At 34.2% G+C, this 16,567-nt stretch overlaps 1 protein-coding gene across 23 annotated transcripts in view; it reads right to left on the bottom strand.

The window, feature by feature from the left end:
* The window catches only part of WDPCP (WD repeat containing planar cell polarity effector), a 482,659-nt gene that overhangs the window by 126,786 nt on the left and 339,306 nt on the right, over positions 1-16,567 (bottom strand). The window contains exon 18 of one of the 23 annotated variants that reach the window (XM_064572450.1): positions 5,855-8,647. The exons of the other annotated variants lie outside the window; for them this stretch is intronic. Within the exon in view, the coding sequence (XP_064428520.1) occupies positions 8,607-8,647 (41 nt within the window). The 3' untranslated portion in view covers positions 5,855-8,606. Of the gene's footprint in view, positions 1-5,854; positions 8,648-16,567 lie in introns of those variants that run through there. 23 annotated transcript variants of the gene reach the window in all.

Here is a 16,567-nt window from a genome sequence, read left to right as displayed (position 1 = left end):
TTGCTCTCCCAATTTGGTAGATAGTAATACAATATTGATTTTTTTGGGTATATATTAATTTTTAGGAGATATGCTCATGTAATGAAGTTTAATAATACTTAATGTATTATTATTGTATTATTAAGAGCAAGGTTAAAAAAAAATCACTTTTTCCTGACCTCTCTCCTGCTGCCTCCAAGCAATACCTCTGCCTTAAAAAAAAAAAAAAAAAAAGTAACATGGGTAATAGAGAATGAGATTTTTTTCATATTTCATAGGGAAATAACTAGATATACTAATGGAGTGGGTGCTTATATTGTGCCTTTGTGAGCTGCAATGCATATGGCTGAAAACAGATGTATCTGTTACAAATGCCCAAGAATAGTTTTACTGTGCATTGTCACAGTACTTCTTTGGAAGGTTGCCCATGACTTTTCTGGTTCATTTTCTGTATTTGAGGAAAGATAATCATTTGGCCCCATTTCATTTTTTGTTAATTCTCAGATGCAAAATTAGTCCCTATCAAAATTGATTTTAATATCACTGATTCAAAAAAATAGGCAAGAGGATAATTAACATGAGAAATTGAATAACAAAAAGACTAAATTCTAAATCCCTCTGCCTCTCCCCTCTGGCTTGTGCTCTCTCTCACTCATTCTCTCTCAAATAAATAAAAATAAAATATTAAAAAAAAGAATGTTATGCAAATAGATTCATACAGCACGAGACCTTTTGAGATTGGCTTTTTTCATTAAACCTAACACCTCTGAGGTCCAACCTAGTTGTTCCATGTATCAATAGTTAACTCCTTTTTTTGCTTAGTGGGATTTCATGATTTGTATGTGCCACAGTTTAACCATTCACCATATTAGTTGTTTCCAGTTTTTGGCTACTGCAAATAAAATTGCTGTGAACAACTGTGTATAGGTTTTGTGTGGGCAGTTGCTGGATCACTGGTAAGTGTATGTTTAGTTTTGTTAGAAACTGTCCAACTGTTTTCCAGAATGACATACCATTTTACATTCTCATGAACAATGTATGAGAATCTAATTTATCTGCATCATTGCCAGCATTTTTTATTATTTTTTATTTGAGTTGTTCTAATGGGTGTTTGATTATATCTCATGATGGTTTTAGTTTACATTTCCAGAACAGCTAGTGATGTCGAATATCTTTTCACATGCTTATTTCCTAGCTTATATCCTCTTAATTTTTTAAAAAGATTTTATTATTTTGGAGAGAAAGAGCAGGGGGAGCAGCAGAGGGAGAGGGACAAGCAGACTCTGTGCTGAGCACAGAGTCAGACCCAGGGCTCGATCCCACAACTCTGAGATCCTGACCTGGGCCAAAACCAGGAGTCAGATGCTTAGCAGACTGAGCCACCCAGGTGCCCCCACTATATCCTTTTAAGTGAAATGACTCTTCATGTGTTTTACCTAATTTGTAATTGGATTGTTTATTTTTTACTGTTGAGTTTTGAGATTTCTTTATATATTCTAGATATGAGCCCTTTGTTAGATAATGTGGTTTGCAAATATATTCTTCCAGTCTATAATATATCATACTCTTGAGAGGGTCTTTCATGGAGCAAAAGCTTTTAATTTTGAGTAAGTCCAATTTCTCACTTTTTCTTTAATGGATTATTTTTGGTGTTATTATCTAAGACTCTTTACCAAGCCCTAGGTCTTCAATTTTTCTTCTGTCTTCTAAAGTTTTATTGTTTTATATTTTATAATTTGCGTATGACCCATTTTGAGTTTTTTTTTTTTTTTTTTAAATAAGGTGTGAAGTTTAGATTGAGGGACTTTTTTTCCCCCTTATGACTATCACCAGTTGTTCAAAAGGTATCCTTCCTGAAATGAATTGCTTTTGCACTCTTGTAAAAAGTCATTTGAGCATATTTGTATGGGTCTATTTCTGGGTCCTCTGTTCTGTTTCTTTGATCTGTGTGTCTATCCCTCTATCAATACCATAGTCTTGATTACTTGATAAGTCATCTTGAAAATGAGTATACTACCGCTTCCCTCTATATGCTTTTCTTTTTCAAAATTATTTTCACTCTTCTTATAATGATCTTGCCTATATCTACCATTAATCTTGCTGTGATTGTGATAAGAATTGGGTTAAACCTGTATATCAATTTGGGGAGAAATGACCTCTTTCTGGTGTTGAGTCTTCTAATCCATGAACATGGTATGTCTCTACATTGACTTAGATCTTTGATTTTTTTCATCATTGTGTTGTACTTTTCAGCAGAAGAGTCTTGAAAGTGTTTGTTAGTTAAGTATTTTATTGTTTTGAGCAGCTGTATATGGTGTTGTATTTTTAATTTTGGTGTCTATGTGTTCATTGCTGTCTATGGAAATACAGCTGAATTTTAAAATTTGATCCCTTATCCTGCAACCTGCTGAGCTCATTTATTAGTTCTAGGAGGTTTTTCAAGATTCCTTGAGTTTTCTATGTAGACCATCATGTCCTTAGCAAACAGAGACCCGTTTCCGGTTTTCTTTGTTTTCTGACTGTATGCCTTTTATTTCCTTTTCTTACCTTACTGCACTAGCTAGAACTTCAAGTACTTTGTTGAATAACAGTGGTTAGAGTAGATATCTTTGCTTCATTCCCAATCTAGGGAGAAAACATTCAGTCTTTGAGCATTAATTGTGATGATTACAATAGGGGCTCTTTTATCAAGTTAGAGAAGTCTCTCTCTTCCTGAGAGCTTTTATCATGAATGGTGTTTGTCAGATGCTTTCTCTGCCTTATTATGACCATATGAGCCTTCTTTAGTCTCTTCATATAGTGGACTTCATTGAGTTTCAGATATCATATCAGTCTTTCATGCCTGGGGTACTCTGACTTGACCACACTGTATAATGTTTTTTCCCCCCCAACACACATATTACTGAATTTGTTTTGCTGATATTTTGCTAAGGATTTTATTCATTTATATTCATGAGGACTGATACGTAGTTTTTTGTTTTTGTTTTGTTTGTTTTGTTTTTGTACTCTCTTTGCTTGACTTTGGTATCAGGGTAATACTGGCTTCATAAGATGCATGGGAAAGTTTTCTCTTCTCCTCTATTTTCTGAAAAAGACTGTGTAGATTTGGTGTTACTTCTTTTTTTTTTTTTAAGATTTTATTTATTTGACAGAGAGAGACACAGCGAGAGAGGGAACACAAGCGGGGGAGCTGGAGAGGGAGAAAGCAGGCTTCCTGCTGAGCAGGTAGCCCGATGCGGGGCTCAATCCCAAGACCCTGGGATCATGACCTGAGCCGAAGGCAGACACCTAACGACTGAGCCACCCAGGCGCCCCAGTGTTACTTCTTCTTTAAAAGTTTGGTAGACTCCAGGAGTGCCTAGGTGGCTCAGCCGGTTAAGCTTCCAACTCTTGATTTTGGCGCAGGTCATGATCTGAGGGTGATGAGATTGAGCCCGGTGTTGGGCTCCACACTTAGTGTGGATCCTGCTTAAGATTCCATCTCTCCCTCTCCTTTTGCCCCCCCCACCCCTCGCTTGCACTCTCTTGCTCACTCCCTTCCCCCCCCCCAAAAAAAAGTTTGGTAGACTCCAGTGTATGCCACCTGGGCTTGGAGTTTCCAAATTATGAATTTTATTTCTTTAGTATTATAAGATTATTTGAATTATCCATTTCACATTGGGTGAATTTGGGTAGTTTATACATTTTGAAGAACTGGTCCATTTTCATCTAAGTTGTCAAATTTAGTTCTAGAGAGTTCAAATTTAGTTATTTGTAGTATTCCTTTATGAGCCATTTTATGTCTGCAGGGTATGTGGCAAAATTTCTTTTTTCACTGCTGATAGTAGCATGGTGAATCTTCTCTTTTTGTTTTGTTTTTGGTCAGTCTTGAGAGAAGCTTTTCCCTTACTGATGTTTTCCAAGAACCAGCCTTAGTTTCTCTGCTGTTTTCTGTTTTCAATTTATTGATTTCTGCTCTTCGTTTTATTCTTTCTTTCCTTCAGCTTACTTTGGGTTTATTTTGCTCTTTTCTTGTGAGAGCATAGATTATTAACTTGAGACTTTAATCTTTTTGAATATAAGTGTTCAATTCTATAAATGTGCCTCTTGACATTTTTAGCTGTGTCCCACAAATTTCATTGTCTTATTTTCATTTTTATTCAGTTCAATGTAATTTTTAATTTCCCCTGAGACTTCCTCTTTTGTGACCCATGGATTATTTAGAAGTGTATTGTTTCTTTTCCAAGTGTTCAGGGGATTTTGCTGTTATATTTAGATTATTTTTATCTGTTACTGACTTCTGTGATTCCCTTAAATGCAGAGAACACATTCTCTTTTCAGTTCTTAAATTTATTGAGGTTTGTTAGCTCAGGATATGATCTTAGTATATGTCTTATGAGCAATTGAGAAGAATATTCTAATGTTGGGTAGTTAGTGATGTTGTTGAGTTCTTCTGTGTTCTTGCTGATTTTCTGTCTAGTTGTTCTATCAAGTGTTAGGAGAGTAGTAATTGTGGGCTTGTCTAATTCTTCTTCCAATTTGGTTACTTTTAGCTTCACTTATCTGGCAGCTCTGTTTTGTACTGCATACACTTTTAGGCTTATTACTATGTCATCTTGGTGGGTTGCTCTTTTAGATTATGTAATGTCTCTACTAATTTGCTCTGAAGTGTACTTTATCTAACATTAATAGAGCCACTTCTGATTTCTTTTGGTTAATGTTTGGATGATACATCTTTTTCCATTTTTACACTCAAACTACCTCTATTATTGTTGAAAAAAAAAGAAATGAGTTTCTGGTAATCAAAATACATGTAAGGTGTTTTGTTTTGTTTTGTTTAACCACTCTACAGATCTGTTTGATACATTTAGACATTGACATTTAATTAAATTACTATGTAATGGCTTAAGTATGTTATTTTTTATTCTCTCTTAATGAGACACAATTGACATATTGTATTAGTTTAGGTATACAACATAATGATTTGATATATATAAATATTGTGAAATGATTACCAAATAAGATTAGTTAACATCACCACATAATTTTTTTCTTATGAGAACTGATAAGGTTTAGTCACTCTGTAACTTTCAGATATATAATACAGTACAGTTAAATATAGTCACCATGCTTTATATTACATCTCCAGGATTTATCTATTTTATAACTGGAAGTTTGTACCTTTTGACCACCTTCACCAGTTTGGTCCAGCTCTCGCCTCTGGTAACCATCAGTCTGTTCTCTGAGAATCATTTTTCTTAGAGTCCACATATATGTGAGATCATGTGGTATTTGTATTTTATTGTGTGATTTATTTCACTTAGATGGACTTGCAGGCATTATGTTATGTTGTTTCAAATGGCAAGATTTCCTTTATGTTTATAGATGAATAACACTCCATTGTATAGGCTTCCACATTTTCTTTATCCATTCATCCATCGATAGACACTTAGGTTGTTTCCTTATCTTGGCTACTATAATGCTGCAGTAAACATGGGGGTACAGGTATCTTTTCAAGTAAGTAGCTTTGTTTCCTTTGGATAACTACCCATAAGTAGAATTGCTGGATCATACAGTTCTATTTTAATTTTTTTCAGGAAATTCCATGCTGTTTTCCATAGTGGTTGCACCAATTCACATTCCCATTAACTGTGCACAAGGGTTCCCTTTTCTCTGTATTCTTGCCAACACTTAATTTTTTTGTCTTTTTGGGAATAGCCATTCTCACAAGTGTGAGATACTTCATTGTCGATATCTCATTATAGATATTTCACTGTAGTTTTGATTTGCATTTCCCTAATGATTAAAGACGTTGAGTACCTTTTCATGTACCTGTTGGCCCTCTGTATGTCTTCTTTGGAAAAATGTCTTCAGATATGCCTGTTTTTAAATCAGATTGTTTGTTTACTTTATTAAGTTGTATGAGTTCTTTATGTATTTTGGACATTAAGTCCTTATCAGATATATTATTTGCAAATTTTCTCACATTCTGTAGGTAGCCTTTTCATTTTGTTGATGGTTTCTTTTTAGTTTGATGTAGTCCCCCTTATTTATTTTCGCTTTTGTTGCTTTTGCTTTTGGTGTCAAATCCAAAAAAAATCTTTGCAATCACTCATGTCAAGAAGCCTATCAGCTGTGTTCTTCTAAGAGTTTTATGGTTTCAGATCATCATGTTCAAGGTTTTAATCCAATTTGAGTTAATTTTTGTGTATGATGTAAGATGAAGGCCCAGTTGTGTGTTTTTTTTTTTTTTTTTTTTTAGATTTATTTATTTGAGAGGGAGTGGGCGTGGGGCAGAGGGAGAGAATGTCAAGCAGACTCCCCGCTGAGCACAGAGTCCAATGCCGGGCCCAATCCCAGGACCCTGAGATCATAACTGAGCCAAAATCAAGAGTCAAATGCTAAATGATTGAGCCACCCAGGAGCCCCCAGTTTCATTTTTTTGCATGTGGCTCTCCAGTTTTCCCAGCACCACCTATTGAAGAGATGATCCTTTTCTCCAATGAGTATTCTCAACTCCCTTGTCAAATATTAGTTGATGTATATGCATGAATTTATTTCTAGGCTCTCTATGCTGTTCCATTGATCTTTGTGTCTGCTTTAATGCCAGTACCATAATGTTTTGATTACTATAGTTTTGTAATATACTTTAAAATCAGAAATGTGATGCCTCCAGCTTTGTATTTTTTTTCTTGAGTGAGTGCTTTGGCTATTCAGGGGCTTTTGTGATTCCATACAAATTTTAGGATTATTTGTTCCAGTTCTATGAAAAATGCCATTGGAATTTTGAAAGTGATTACAATGAATCTGTAGTTTGCTTTAGGTAGTATGGAGGTTTTAACAACATTAATTCTTCCAATCCATGAGCATAATTTATATTTCCATTTGTGTTATCTTCAGTTTCTTTCATCAGTGTCATATAGGTCTTTCAGCTCTGTGATTAAGTTTATTCCTAAGCATTTTATTCTTTTTGATGCACTTGTAAATGCGATTTTCATAATTTTTCTGATAGTTCAATATTACTGCATAGAAGTGCAAGATATTTTTATATATAGATTTTGTATTCTGCAACTTTACTGAATTTATTAGTTCTAATTGTTGTTTTTTTTTGTAGCATCTTTAGGGTTTTCTATATTTAATCGCATGTCATCTGCAAATAGAGACCGTTTTGCTTCTTCCTTTCTGATTTGGATAACTTTTATTTCTTTTTCTTGCCTAATTACTTGGGTGAGGACCTCTGATAATATGTTGAATTAAAGTGGTGAGAGTGGGCATTCTTGATTTTGATCTTAGAGAAAGAGGTTTCAGCTTTTCACCATTGAGAAAGAAGTTAGCTATGGATTTGTGGCATTATGTTGAGATATGTTCCTGCTATACTCACTTATGAGCGTTTTATCATAAATGGAAGTCGAATTTTGTCATATGCTCTTTCTGCACCTATTCAGATGATATGATTTTTATCTCTCACTTATTAATATGTGTCCTATTGACTGATCTGCAGATGTTGAATCATGCTTGAATCTCTGGAATAAATCCCACTTGATGACAGTGTATGATGATCCTTTTAATATATTATTGAATTCAATTTGTAGTATTTTGTTGAGGATTTTTGCATCTATGTTCATCAGATATTGGCCTGTAATTTTGTTTTCTTTTATAGTGTCCTTGTCTGGTTTTGGTATCAGGGTAATGCTGGCCTTGTAAAATGAGTTTCAAAGTTCTTTTATTTTTTGGAAGAGTTTGAGAAGGATCGGTATTAATTATTCAATAAATGCTAGTAGAACTCACCAGTGAAGCCATCTGGTCCCAGACTTGTGTTTGTTGGAAGGGTTCTGATTAGTGAGTGAATCTACTTACCAGCAGTAGTTCTGTTCAGATTTTCTATTTCTTCATGATTCTGTCAATCCATAGGTTGTCCAATTTGTTGGTGTATTTAAGGTTTCGATTTGGATTGTATTTAACTTAGATCAATTTGGACAGTAGATGTGTTTGAGTATAATTATGTCCTTGGGGTTTACTGAATATGCCACAGCTTGCTGTAATTTTTTTTTTAACTCCAATATAGTTAACATAAGTGTTAGATTTCTTTGATTTTAAAAATATTTTTCTATTTTTTCCTCACTGTTCTCACGTAGGCTTCCACTTGTTATGTCTAATAACTGCCATGAGTCTCTTCTATGATTAGGAAAAACAAGCCTGTAAGCTTCTCAATCTCATAAGATATAAGTTCTGAATGAATAAAGTACATGAGGTCTAGTTTAGTGCATAGACTTTATGATCTCTGTTTTGGCTATTTGGACTTCTTTTCTGTTTTCTATTTTACAACCTTGATAGTTTAAGTGGCCAGTGAAATCATTTGAAAAAATGCATTATTGCTGTACATTATACTCGTTATTTTTCTAGATTTTTAATTGCCTATTAAAATACAACAGTTCCAGTATTTACAAATCACATTCAATGTATCTAAGGATAATTATAATCTTCCACAAAATATCACTGACCCATATATTAAAAATCAGTGACTTGTACACTTTAAAATAGTTAAAATGGTTAATTTTATTTTTTATCACAACAAAAAAGTCATTGACCCTATATTTAAGTTATTTTTAAAATTACTTGAAGGATAAAAGAGAATCTAAATTTTGCTTTCAGGTAGGATGAAAGAGTTTGCAGCACACCAGTATTCTCTCTGAGAACAAATAGAAATCTAGATTAAAAATTTTTTAAATTATCTATTTAATTTTAAATATATTACATAATATATAATAATGTTACATGTATTATGTACGTTTGTGCACATGTATATACAGAGTAGGAACAGGGAAAGATCAGAGGTAGACTAAATTTTACCAAAACTACAAGCAAGTCTCAATTTAGCCCAGTCTCTGATTGTATTAAGGTGATCATCCCCCACTTTTTGCTTAGCAGAGGAAAAGGAGAATCCTATCTAGAGGTATATGACTGGAGCCTCTATAATTTTTTGGATTTAAGGTATAGAATTTAATAAAATATTACCAGTAAAAACAGGAGATAAGATCATACCACTGAAAAACAAGGAAGAGATAGACAACAGAAACAAATTCAGAGATGATCTAGGTGTGGAGTTTTAATAGAACCACTAAGATTTGGTTAGTATGTTTTGTCTGTTTCAAGGAACACAGCCTCTTAGGGGTTCATGCTATTCTTCTAACCTCTTTCTCATGAGCCTCCCTTTATTTCAATTGTTTATGGATCTGCTTCACCACTACTTTTTTTGTATATAGAAATAAATTATATGGCCTGATTTAAAAGAAAAACAAGTCTACACTACACCAAAAAAAATTATATGGCAACAAATTAGACAACCTAGAAGAAATTCTAGAACAAATTCTTAGAAACATAATTTTCCAAAACTGAATTAGGAAGAAATAGAATATCTGAATATATCAGTTACTAATAACAAACTTAAACTGGTAATCAAAAAATGCCCAACAAAGTCCAGAACCACGTGGATTCACAGGGAATTCTATGAAATGTTTGAAGAAGAGTTAATGCCTATTCTCCCCAGTCTATTCTCCTCCCCACCAAAAAAAAGAAGTGGAAGGAAAACTGCCAAATATATTCTATGAGATCATCATTACCTTGATTCCAAAACCAAAGACACTACAAAAAAGGAAACTACAGGCCAATATCCTTGATGAATATAGATGATAAAATCCTCAACAAAATATTAGCAAAGCATACTCAACAATACATTAAAAGGATAATTTGCCATGATCAAGTGGGATTTATTCTAGAGATGCAAGGATGGTTCAATATTCACAAATCAACCAATGTGCTTCACCACATTAACAAATGGTAAAAATCATCTGATCATCTCAATAGATGCAGAAAATGCACTTGACAAGATTCAACTTCACTTCATGATAAAAACTTTCAACAATGTGGGTTTAGGGGCGCCTGAGTGGCTCAGCTGGTTAAGCATCTGTTTTCAGCTCAGGTCATGATCCTAGGGTCCTGGGATCAAGCCCTGCATTGGGCTCCCTGCTCATCAGGGGACTGCTTCTCCCTCTCTCTGCTACTCCCCCTGCTTGTGCTCAATCACTCTCTAATAAAATCTTTAAAAGAAAACAATGTGGGTTTAGAGGGAACATAACATAATAAGGGCCATATATGAAAAACTCCAGCTAAGCATACTCAATGGTAAAAAACAGAGAGCTTTTCCACTCAGATCACAAACTGGAATGTCTACTCTTGCCACTTTTATTCAACATAGTACTGGAAGTCCTAGCTGTAGTAGTCAGACAGGAAAAAGAATTAAAAGGCATCCATATTGGTAAGGAAGAAGTAAAGCTTTCACTGTATTTCCAGATGACATGATACCATACAATAGAAAGCCCTACAGACTCCAATAAAAAACTATTAAAAGTAATAGATAATTCAATAAAGTTGCAGAACACAAAATTAATACACAGAAATCAGTTGCATGTCCATACACCAATAACAAAATAGTAGAGAAATTAAGAAAACAATCCATTTATATTTGCACCAAAAACAGTAAAATACCTAGGAATAAACTTAACCAAGAAGGTGAAAGACCTGTACTCTGAAAACTATAAAACACTGATGAAAGATATTCCATGCTTATGGTCTGGAAGAACAAGTATTGTTAAAAATGTTCATAATACCAAAAGCAATATCCTGATTCAGTGCAATCCCTATCAAAATTCCAATGGCATATTCCACAGAACTAGAACAAATTAGATTTATATAGAACCACAAAAGATCCCCAATAGCCAAAGCAATGTTGAGAAAGAATAAAGCTGGAGGTATCACAATCCAGATTTCAAGATATACTATAAAGCTGTAGGAATCAAAACCATATGGTACTGGCACAAAAACAGACACATAGATCCATGGAACAGAATAGAGAACTCAGAAATAAACCCACGCTTATATGGTTAATCTTTAACAAAGAAGGCAAGAATACATAATGGGGAAAAGACAGTCTCTTCAACAAATGGTACTGGGAAAACTGGATAACTACATGCAAAAGAATGAAACTTGATTCTTAATCCATTTTAATTTTGTTTGTATATGGTGTAAGGATGTAAATGTGAGACCTGAAACCATAAAAATCCTACAAGAGAGTACAGGCAGTGAATTTCTCTGACATCACCCGTAGCAACATTTTTTTAGCTATGTCTCCTTAGGCAAGGGAAACAAAAACAAAAACTATTGGGACTACACCAAAATAAAAAGCTACTGTATGCCAACAGAATGAAAAGGCAACCTGGTAATTGAGAGAAGGTATTTGCAAAGATATATCTGAAAAGCAGTTAATATCCAGAATATATTAATAATTTATACAACCCAACACCAAAAAAGAAACAATTTTATTAAAAAATGGACAAAGGATCTTAATAGACATTTTTCCAAAGGACATACATGGCCAGCATACACATGAAAAGATACTCATCATCAGGGAAATGCAAATCAAAACCAGTGAGGTATCACCTTACACTTGTTAGAATTGCTATCAAAAAGACACAAAATAACAAATGTTGGTAAAGATGTGGAGAAAAAGGAACCCTCATGCACTGCTTGTGGGAATGTAAATTGGTGCAGCCACTGTGAAAGACAGTACGGAGAGTCCTCAAAAAATTAAAAATGGAAATACCATATGATCCAGTAATGCCATTACTGTATATTTCTTTAAAAGAAAACACTAATTTCGGGGTGCCTGGGTGGCTCAGTTGTTAAGCGTCTGCCTTCAGTTCAAGTCATGATCCCAGGGTCCTGGGATCAAGCCCCACATCAGGCTCCCTGCTCTGCGGGAAGCCTGCTTCTCCCTCTCCCACTCCCCCTGCTTGTGTTCCCTCTCTCATTGTGTCTCTCTCTGTCAAATAAATAAATAAATAAAATCTTAAAAAAAAATAAAACACTAATTTAAAAAGATAAATGCACCTCTGCGTTTATTGCAGCATTATTGTCAATAGCCAAGATATGGAAACAACCAAAATACCCATTAATAGATGAATCGATAAAGACGTGTATACACACACACACACAATGGAATACTGGCCATAGAAAAGAATGAGATCTTGCCTTTTGTAACAACATGGATAAAATTAGAGGGTATTATGCTAAATGAAATAAGACTGAGAAAGACAAATTACGTATTACATGTTATACATATTATATTATTTATACATATTATTTCACTCAATAAACAAAAAGCAGAAACAGTCCCATAAATACAGAACAACTAGTGGTTGCCAGAGGTGATAGGGATGGGGCCTGGGCAAAATGGGTGAAGTGGAGTGGAAGATAGATACTTCCAATTATGGAATGGATAAGTCATTCATTGTATGGTATTGCAATCACACTGTAAGATGACAGATGGTAACTACTTTTGTGGTGAGCACAGCATAATGTATAGACTTTTTGAATGACTATGTTGTACAGCTGAAACTAAAGTAACATTGTATGTCAAGAATACCTCAGTATAGGGTGCCTGGGTGGCTCAGTTGGTTAAGCGACTGCCTTCAGCTCAGGTCATGATCCTGGAGTCCCGGGATCGAGTCCCGCATCGGGCTCCCTGCTCGGCGGGGAGTCTGCTTCTCCCTCTGACCCTCCTCCCTCTCATGCTCTCTGTCTCTCATTCCCTCTCTCTCAAATAAATAAATAAAAAATCTTTAAAAAAAAAAAGAATACCTCAGTATGATTTTTTTATATGTCTACAGAAAATGAACCTCAAAAATATACTATTTATAAGAGCATAAATATCCTAAATACTTAGAAATAAATTTAAGGAAAGACGTGTAAGACCTCTACATGGAAAATTATGAAATATAAGTTAGATTGAAGAGGATATATAACATGTGGACGGTTGAATGTTCTCAGCATACCAATTCTCTATATTGATTTTTTAAAATACAATGCAAACCCAATTAGAGTCCGAACCATATTTTTTTTTCATGTAAATTGAAAATTGATTATAAAATGGAAATGGAAATTGCAAGGGACCAACAAATAGTCAAGGCAATTCTGAACAACAAAGCCAAAAGACTTATATTACTGGAAATCCAGACATTTACAAATCTGTAGTAATGGAAACAGTGATAATGGTGAAAGATATAATGTAGTAACCCGACTTATGATAAAGGTGGCACTGCAGTGGAGAAAGGATTACCTTTTAAATAAATAGTGCTGGGTTATTTGGATATCTATTTGGTTAAAACATCAATTTCTAAAACCCTGCCCCACAGTGTATATAAAAATCAATTTTAGATGGATTACAGACCTAAATATGAAAAGTAAAATAAAGATCTTAAAGAAGACATAAGAAATCTCTTCAAGACCTTAAGAGTTTTTCTTAAGACTTTAGAACAGGGCACAAAATGTAATAAGCATAATGGAAAAAATGGGTACTTCGTAGTACATAAATTGGAGTACATTAATACTAAAAACTGTTCTCAAGAGAATATTTAAAAAGGCAATCCAAGAGTATGACAAAATAACTGTAGTATAATATATCCAGTAATGGATTTGTATCAGAATATTTGAAAATCATAAAAAGGATGATAATAGAACAATGATCAGAAGTCTTGAAAGGCACTTCACAACACGTATATATCTACATTTCCAATAAACATACAAAATGATATTTAACTTCATGAGTCCTCAGGGAAAATAAATATTAAATCTACAATGTAATATGCCTTCCAGAATGAGTAAAATTGTGGCAGGGGATAACAAGTGTTGGCAAGGGTGGGATGACCTGGAATTCTCATATACTGGTAATAAAAATGTACACTGCTTCAGCTATTCTGGAGAAATCTTTGGAGGTACCTACTCAAGTTGAATGTATACAGAAATAGGTATATTTGCAAATGACGTGAAGAAGAGTATTTGTAAGAACCCCAAACTGAAACAACCCAAATGTTGTTTCACATTTGATGACAAAATAAGTAAATAAATTGTGGTACATATTTGTAGTATACAATAGAATAATATACATAAATATATGGGTGCATTTCACAAACACTGTTAAATAAGTCAGACCCCAGCCATCCCCAGAAAAGACCCTAATATTCATCTCTGTACATTACTGCAGTACATATATTTATGACTGCACCTATTTCTAGATAAGGATGTGGGATTCCCTTACAAGATCAGGTAAAACTGATTTGTAGTATTAAAAGTCAGGAGTGTTTATCCTTTGGAGGTATGTGAAGGGGGGGACAAGGAAGCCTTTTGGGGGTGCTGAGAAAGTTCAGTTTCATTATCTGGATTATAGTTATATGAGTGTGTTCACTGAGTTGAACATTTACAGTATGTACACCACTCCAAATATATATTTTAATGTTTACTTCAAAAAGGACACACTCATTTTCCTATGATAGAAACAAAATTAAGCCCCTTGGAAGTAAATATTATGATCTAACCATATTCTTTGTTGAAACCCCATGCTTTGGGATAGGCATGTATAATGACATCGAAATAACTGCAAAGGCTTTAGAAGAAAAGGAATAGTAGGTGATAGAAACAAATTTAGCATTTGATTTGTCTGGTCAACAAATAAATATGGGAACACTAAATAAACAGATATATCTGCTGATAGGTACTCTAACAGTAAAGGACCCTAGAGATTCCTCCCCTACCTTCAATGCCAAATATTTCCTTTTTTCTGAGTAAAAGACTTTCTTAAGCATTTGAAGTTAATTCTTTATAGTCTTTTTTCCTATTATTCATCATATTCTATAGATCTTTAAAATACTATTTATTTAAACACTTTTTAAATTTTTTGTTTTTAAGATTTCTTGAAATTCCTGACCTGAGTCATCTTTGTGATATGTCATACCCTGTCACATCAAGTTACCTTACATTGAGTAAACAGAAGAAAGGTTATAAACTTAGCATGCATACCACCTGACATGAAAATATTTGCCAGTTGTTTCTTCTGCTTAAATGATTATGTTCCAAATGTCTAGATTATTAGCTTGGGAAAACTATAAATTTTATAAAAACAATTTAATAGTCATCTCTGAACATTATTCTAGTGCGTACATTTATGAGTGCACCTAATTCTAGATAAGGAAAGAGGTTTACTAGAAACAACATGCTTCTCTTTCACATTTGGTCTTTTCCTTTGCCCTTGCATATACATGTATGTGCTCAAGTTTGTTTTACTTCCTTCTTAGAGGCAATTTATCAGGAACATGGTAACTCTCTAGTACACATGGAATTTAGCTAGGAAAATTAAAAAGAATAAAGTAATTGAATTTTATTTTTTTAAAGATTTTATTTATTTGAGAGAGAGAAAGAGAGAGAGAGAGAGAGCACATGAGAGGGGGGAGGGTCAGAGGGAGAAGCAGACTCCCTGCCGAGCAGGGAGCCCGATGCGGACTCGATCCCGGGACTCCAGGATCATGACCTGAGCCGAAGGCAGTCGCTTAACCAACTGAGCCACCCAGGCGCCCCAAGTAATTGAATTTTAACAGAAAATTTACCCTGGAAGTATTTATGGTGTTTAGGTCTTCATAACATTTTTCATAACAAATGGTATGTTAACGTAAACAATTTTATTTCTAATTGCTAAGGCAAAAGTAAGTGTTGGATATTTAGGTAGTGCAGGAAAAAAGAATTTTTCTGACTGACGAAAAGTAATCAGTCTTAACACACACTCAATAATTTCCCTTAATGTAAATCATTTGGCTACATTAGGCAGAGTTCTTAGAGTGCTTAGTCCTCTATCTCATATTTTGTTATATAGGTTTCAATCAAAATATCCACTACATGGACAAGTCAGTTTCTTTTAGTTCTGGAGAAATGGCAGTTTACCATTTAATAAGTGAAGGAACTATTAAATAGCTCAAAGTCTAAGGTGAAGAAGTTCAATTTCAAAGGTATAATAGAGATTGCATGAGCTCATGCTCAAAGCTGTTTTCCTGCACTATGCTATAAAAAAGGTGGTAAGTACTCACTTTTGGCACTGTTAGTATAATATGGTAACCAAAGATAACAGAGAAAACCTTTTTTGCTATCCTTATTTAATGCCCCAAAACTTCTCACAAAAACCAAAAAGGCAAAATAACTTAAAAAATAAGTAACAAGCAATGTTAGGCAGTAAGGGAAATAGCAAGTGGACTTGAAATAAAAAAGCAGAATGCAAACTGGTTCAGAATATGAGATTTGGAGTCAGTCTTAAACTTTGAGTCTCTGTATCCTCATTTGTAAACGAGAAAAGTAGTATCTCTTACGGTTGTTGTAAATATGAAATACAACAGTGATTGCAGAGCATAACACCGCATTTGGCAAATAACATGTGCTGGCAATAGTAGTATTTTTATTTTTAATGAAGATTGGTTCCTTTATTCTCTTACCCTGATAATACTCCATTTTTAGATTCAGCATAGTAGAGAAGTTAAGAACATGTGCTTTGAGGTAAAAAAAGACCTATGTGTAACAATCTCTCTGCATCATACTTTCTTCATCTGTAAAACATATGTTGCAAGGTTGTCATGACCATTAAATGAGGTAATGCACCATGTTCAACATATTCCCTAACATCTAGTAAGCATTTACTAAATTATGGCTAAAATCATAATACCTGGGGCGCCTGGGT

The sequence above is a fragment of the Mirounga angustirostris genome, unplaced genomic scaffold, assembly GCF_029215605.1.
Source record: "Mirounga angustirostris isolate CCGP_5_RB_7025 unplaced genomic scaffold, mMirAng1.0.hap1 SCAF_10, whole genome shotgun sequence".
In the NCBI taxonomy this organism is placed as follows: domain Eukaryota; kingdom Metazoa; phylum Chordata; class Mammalia; order Carnivora; family Phocidae; genus Mirounga; species Mirounga angustirostris.
This window is presented reverse-complemented; position numbering and strand designations above follow the sequence as displayed.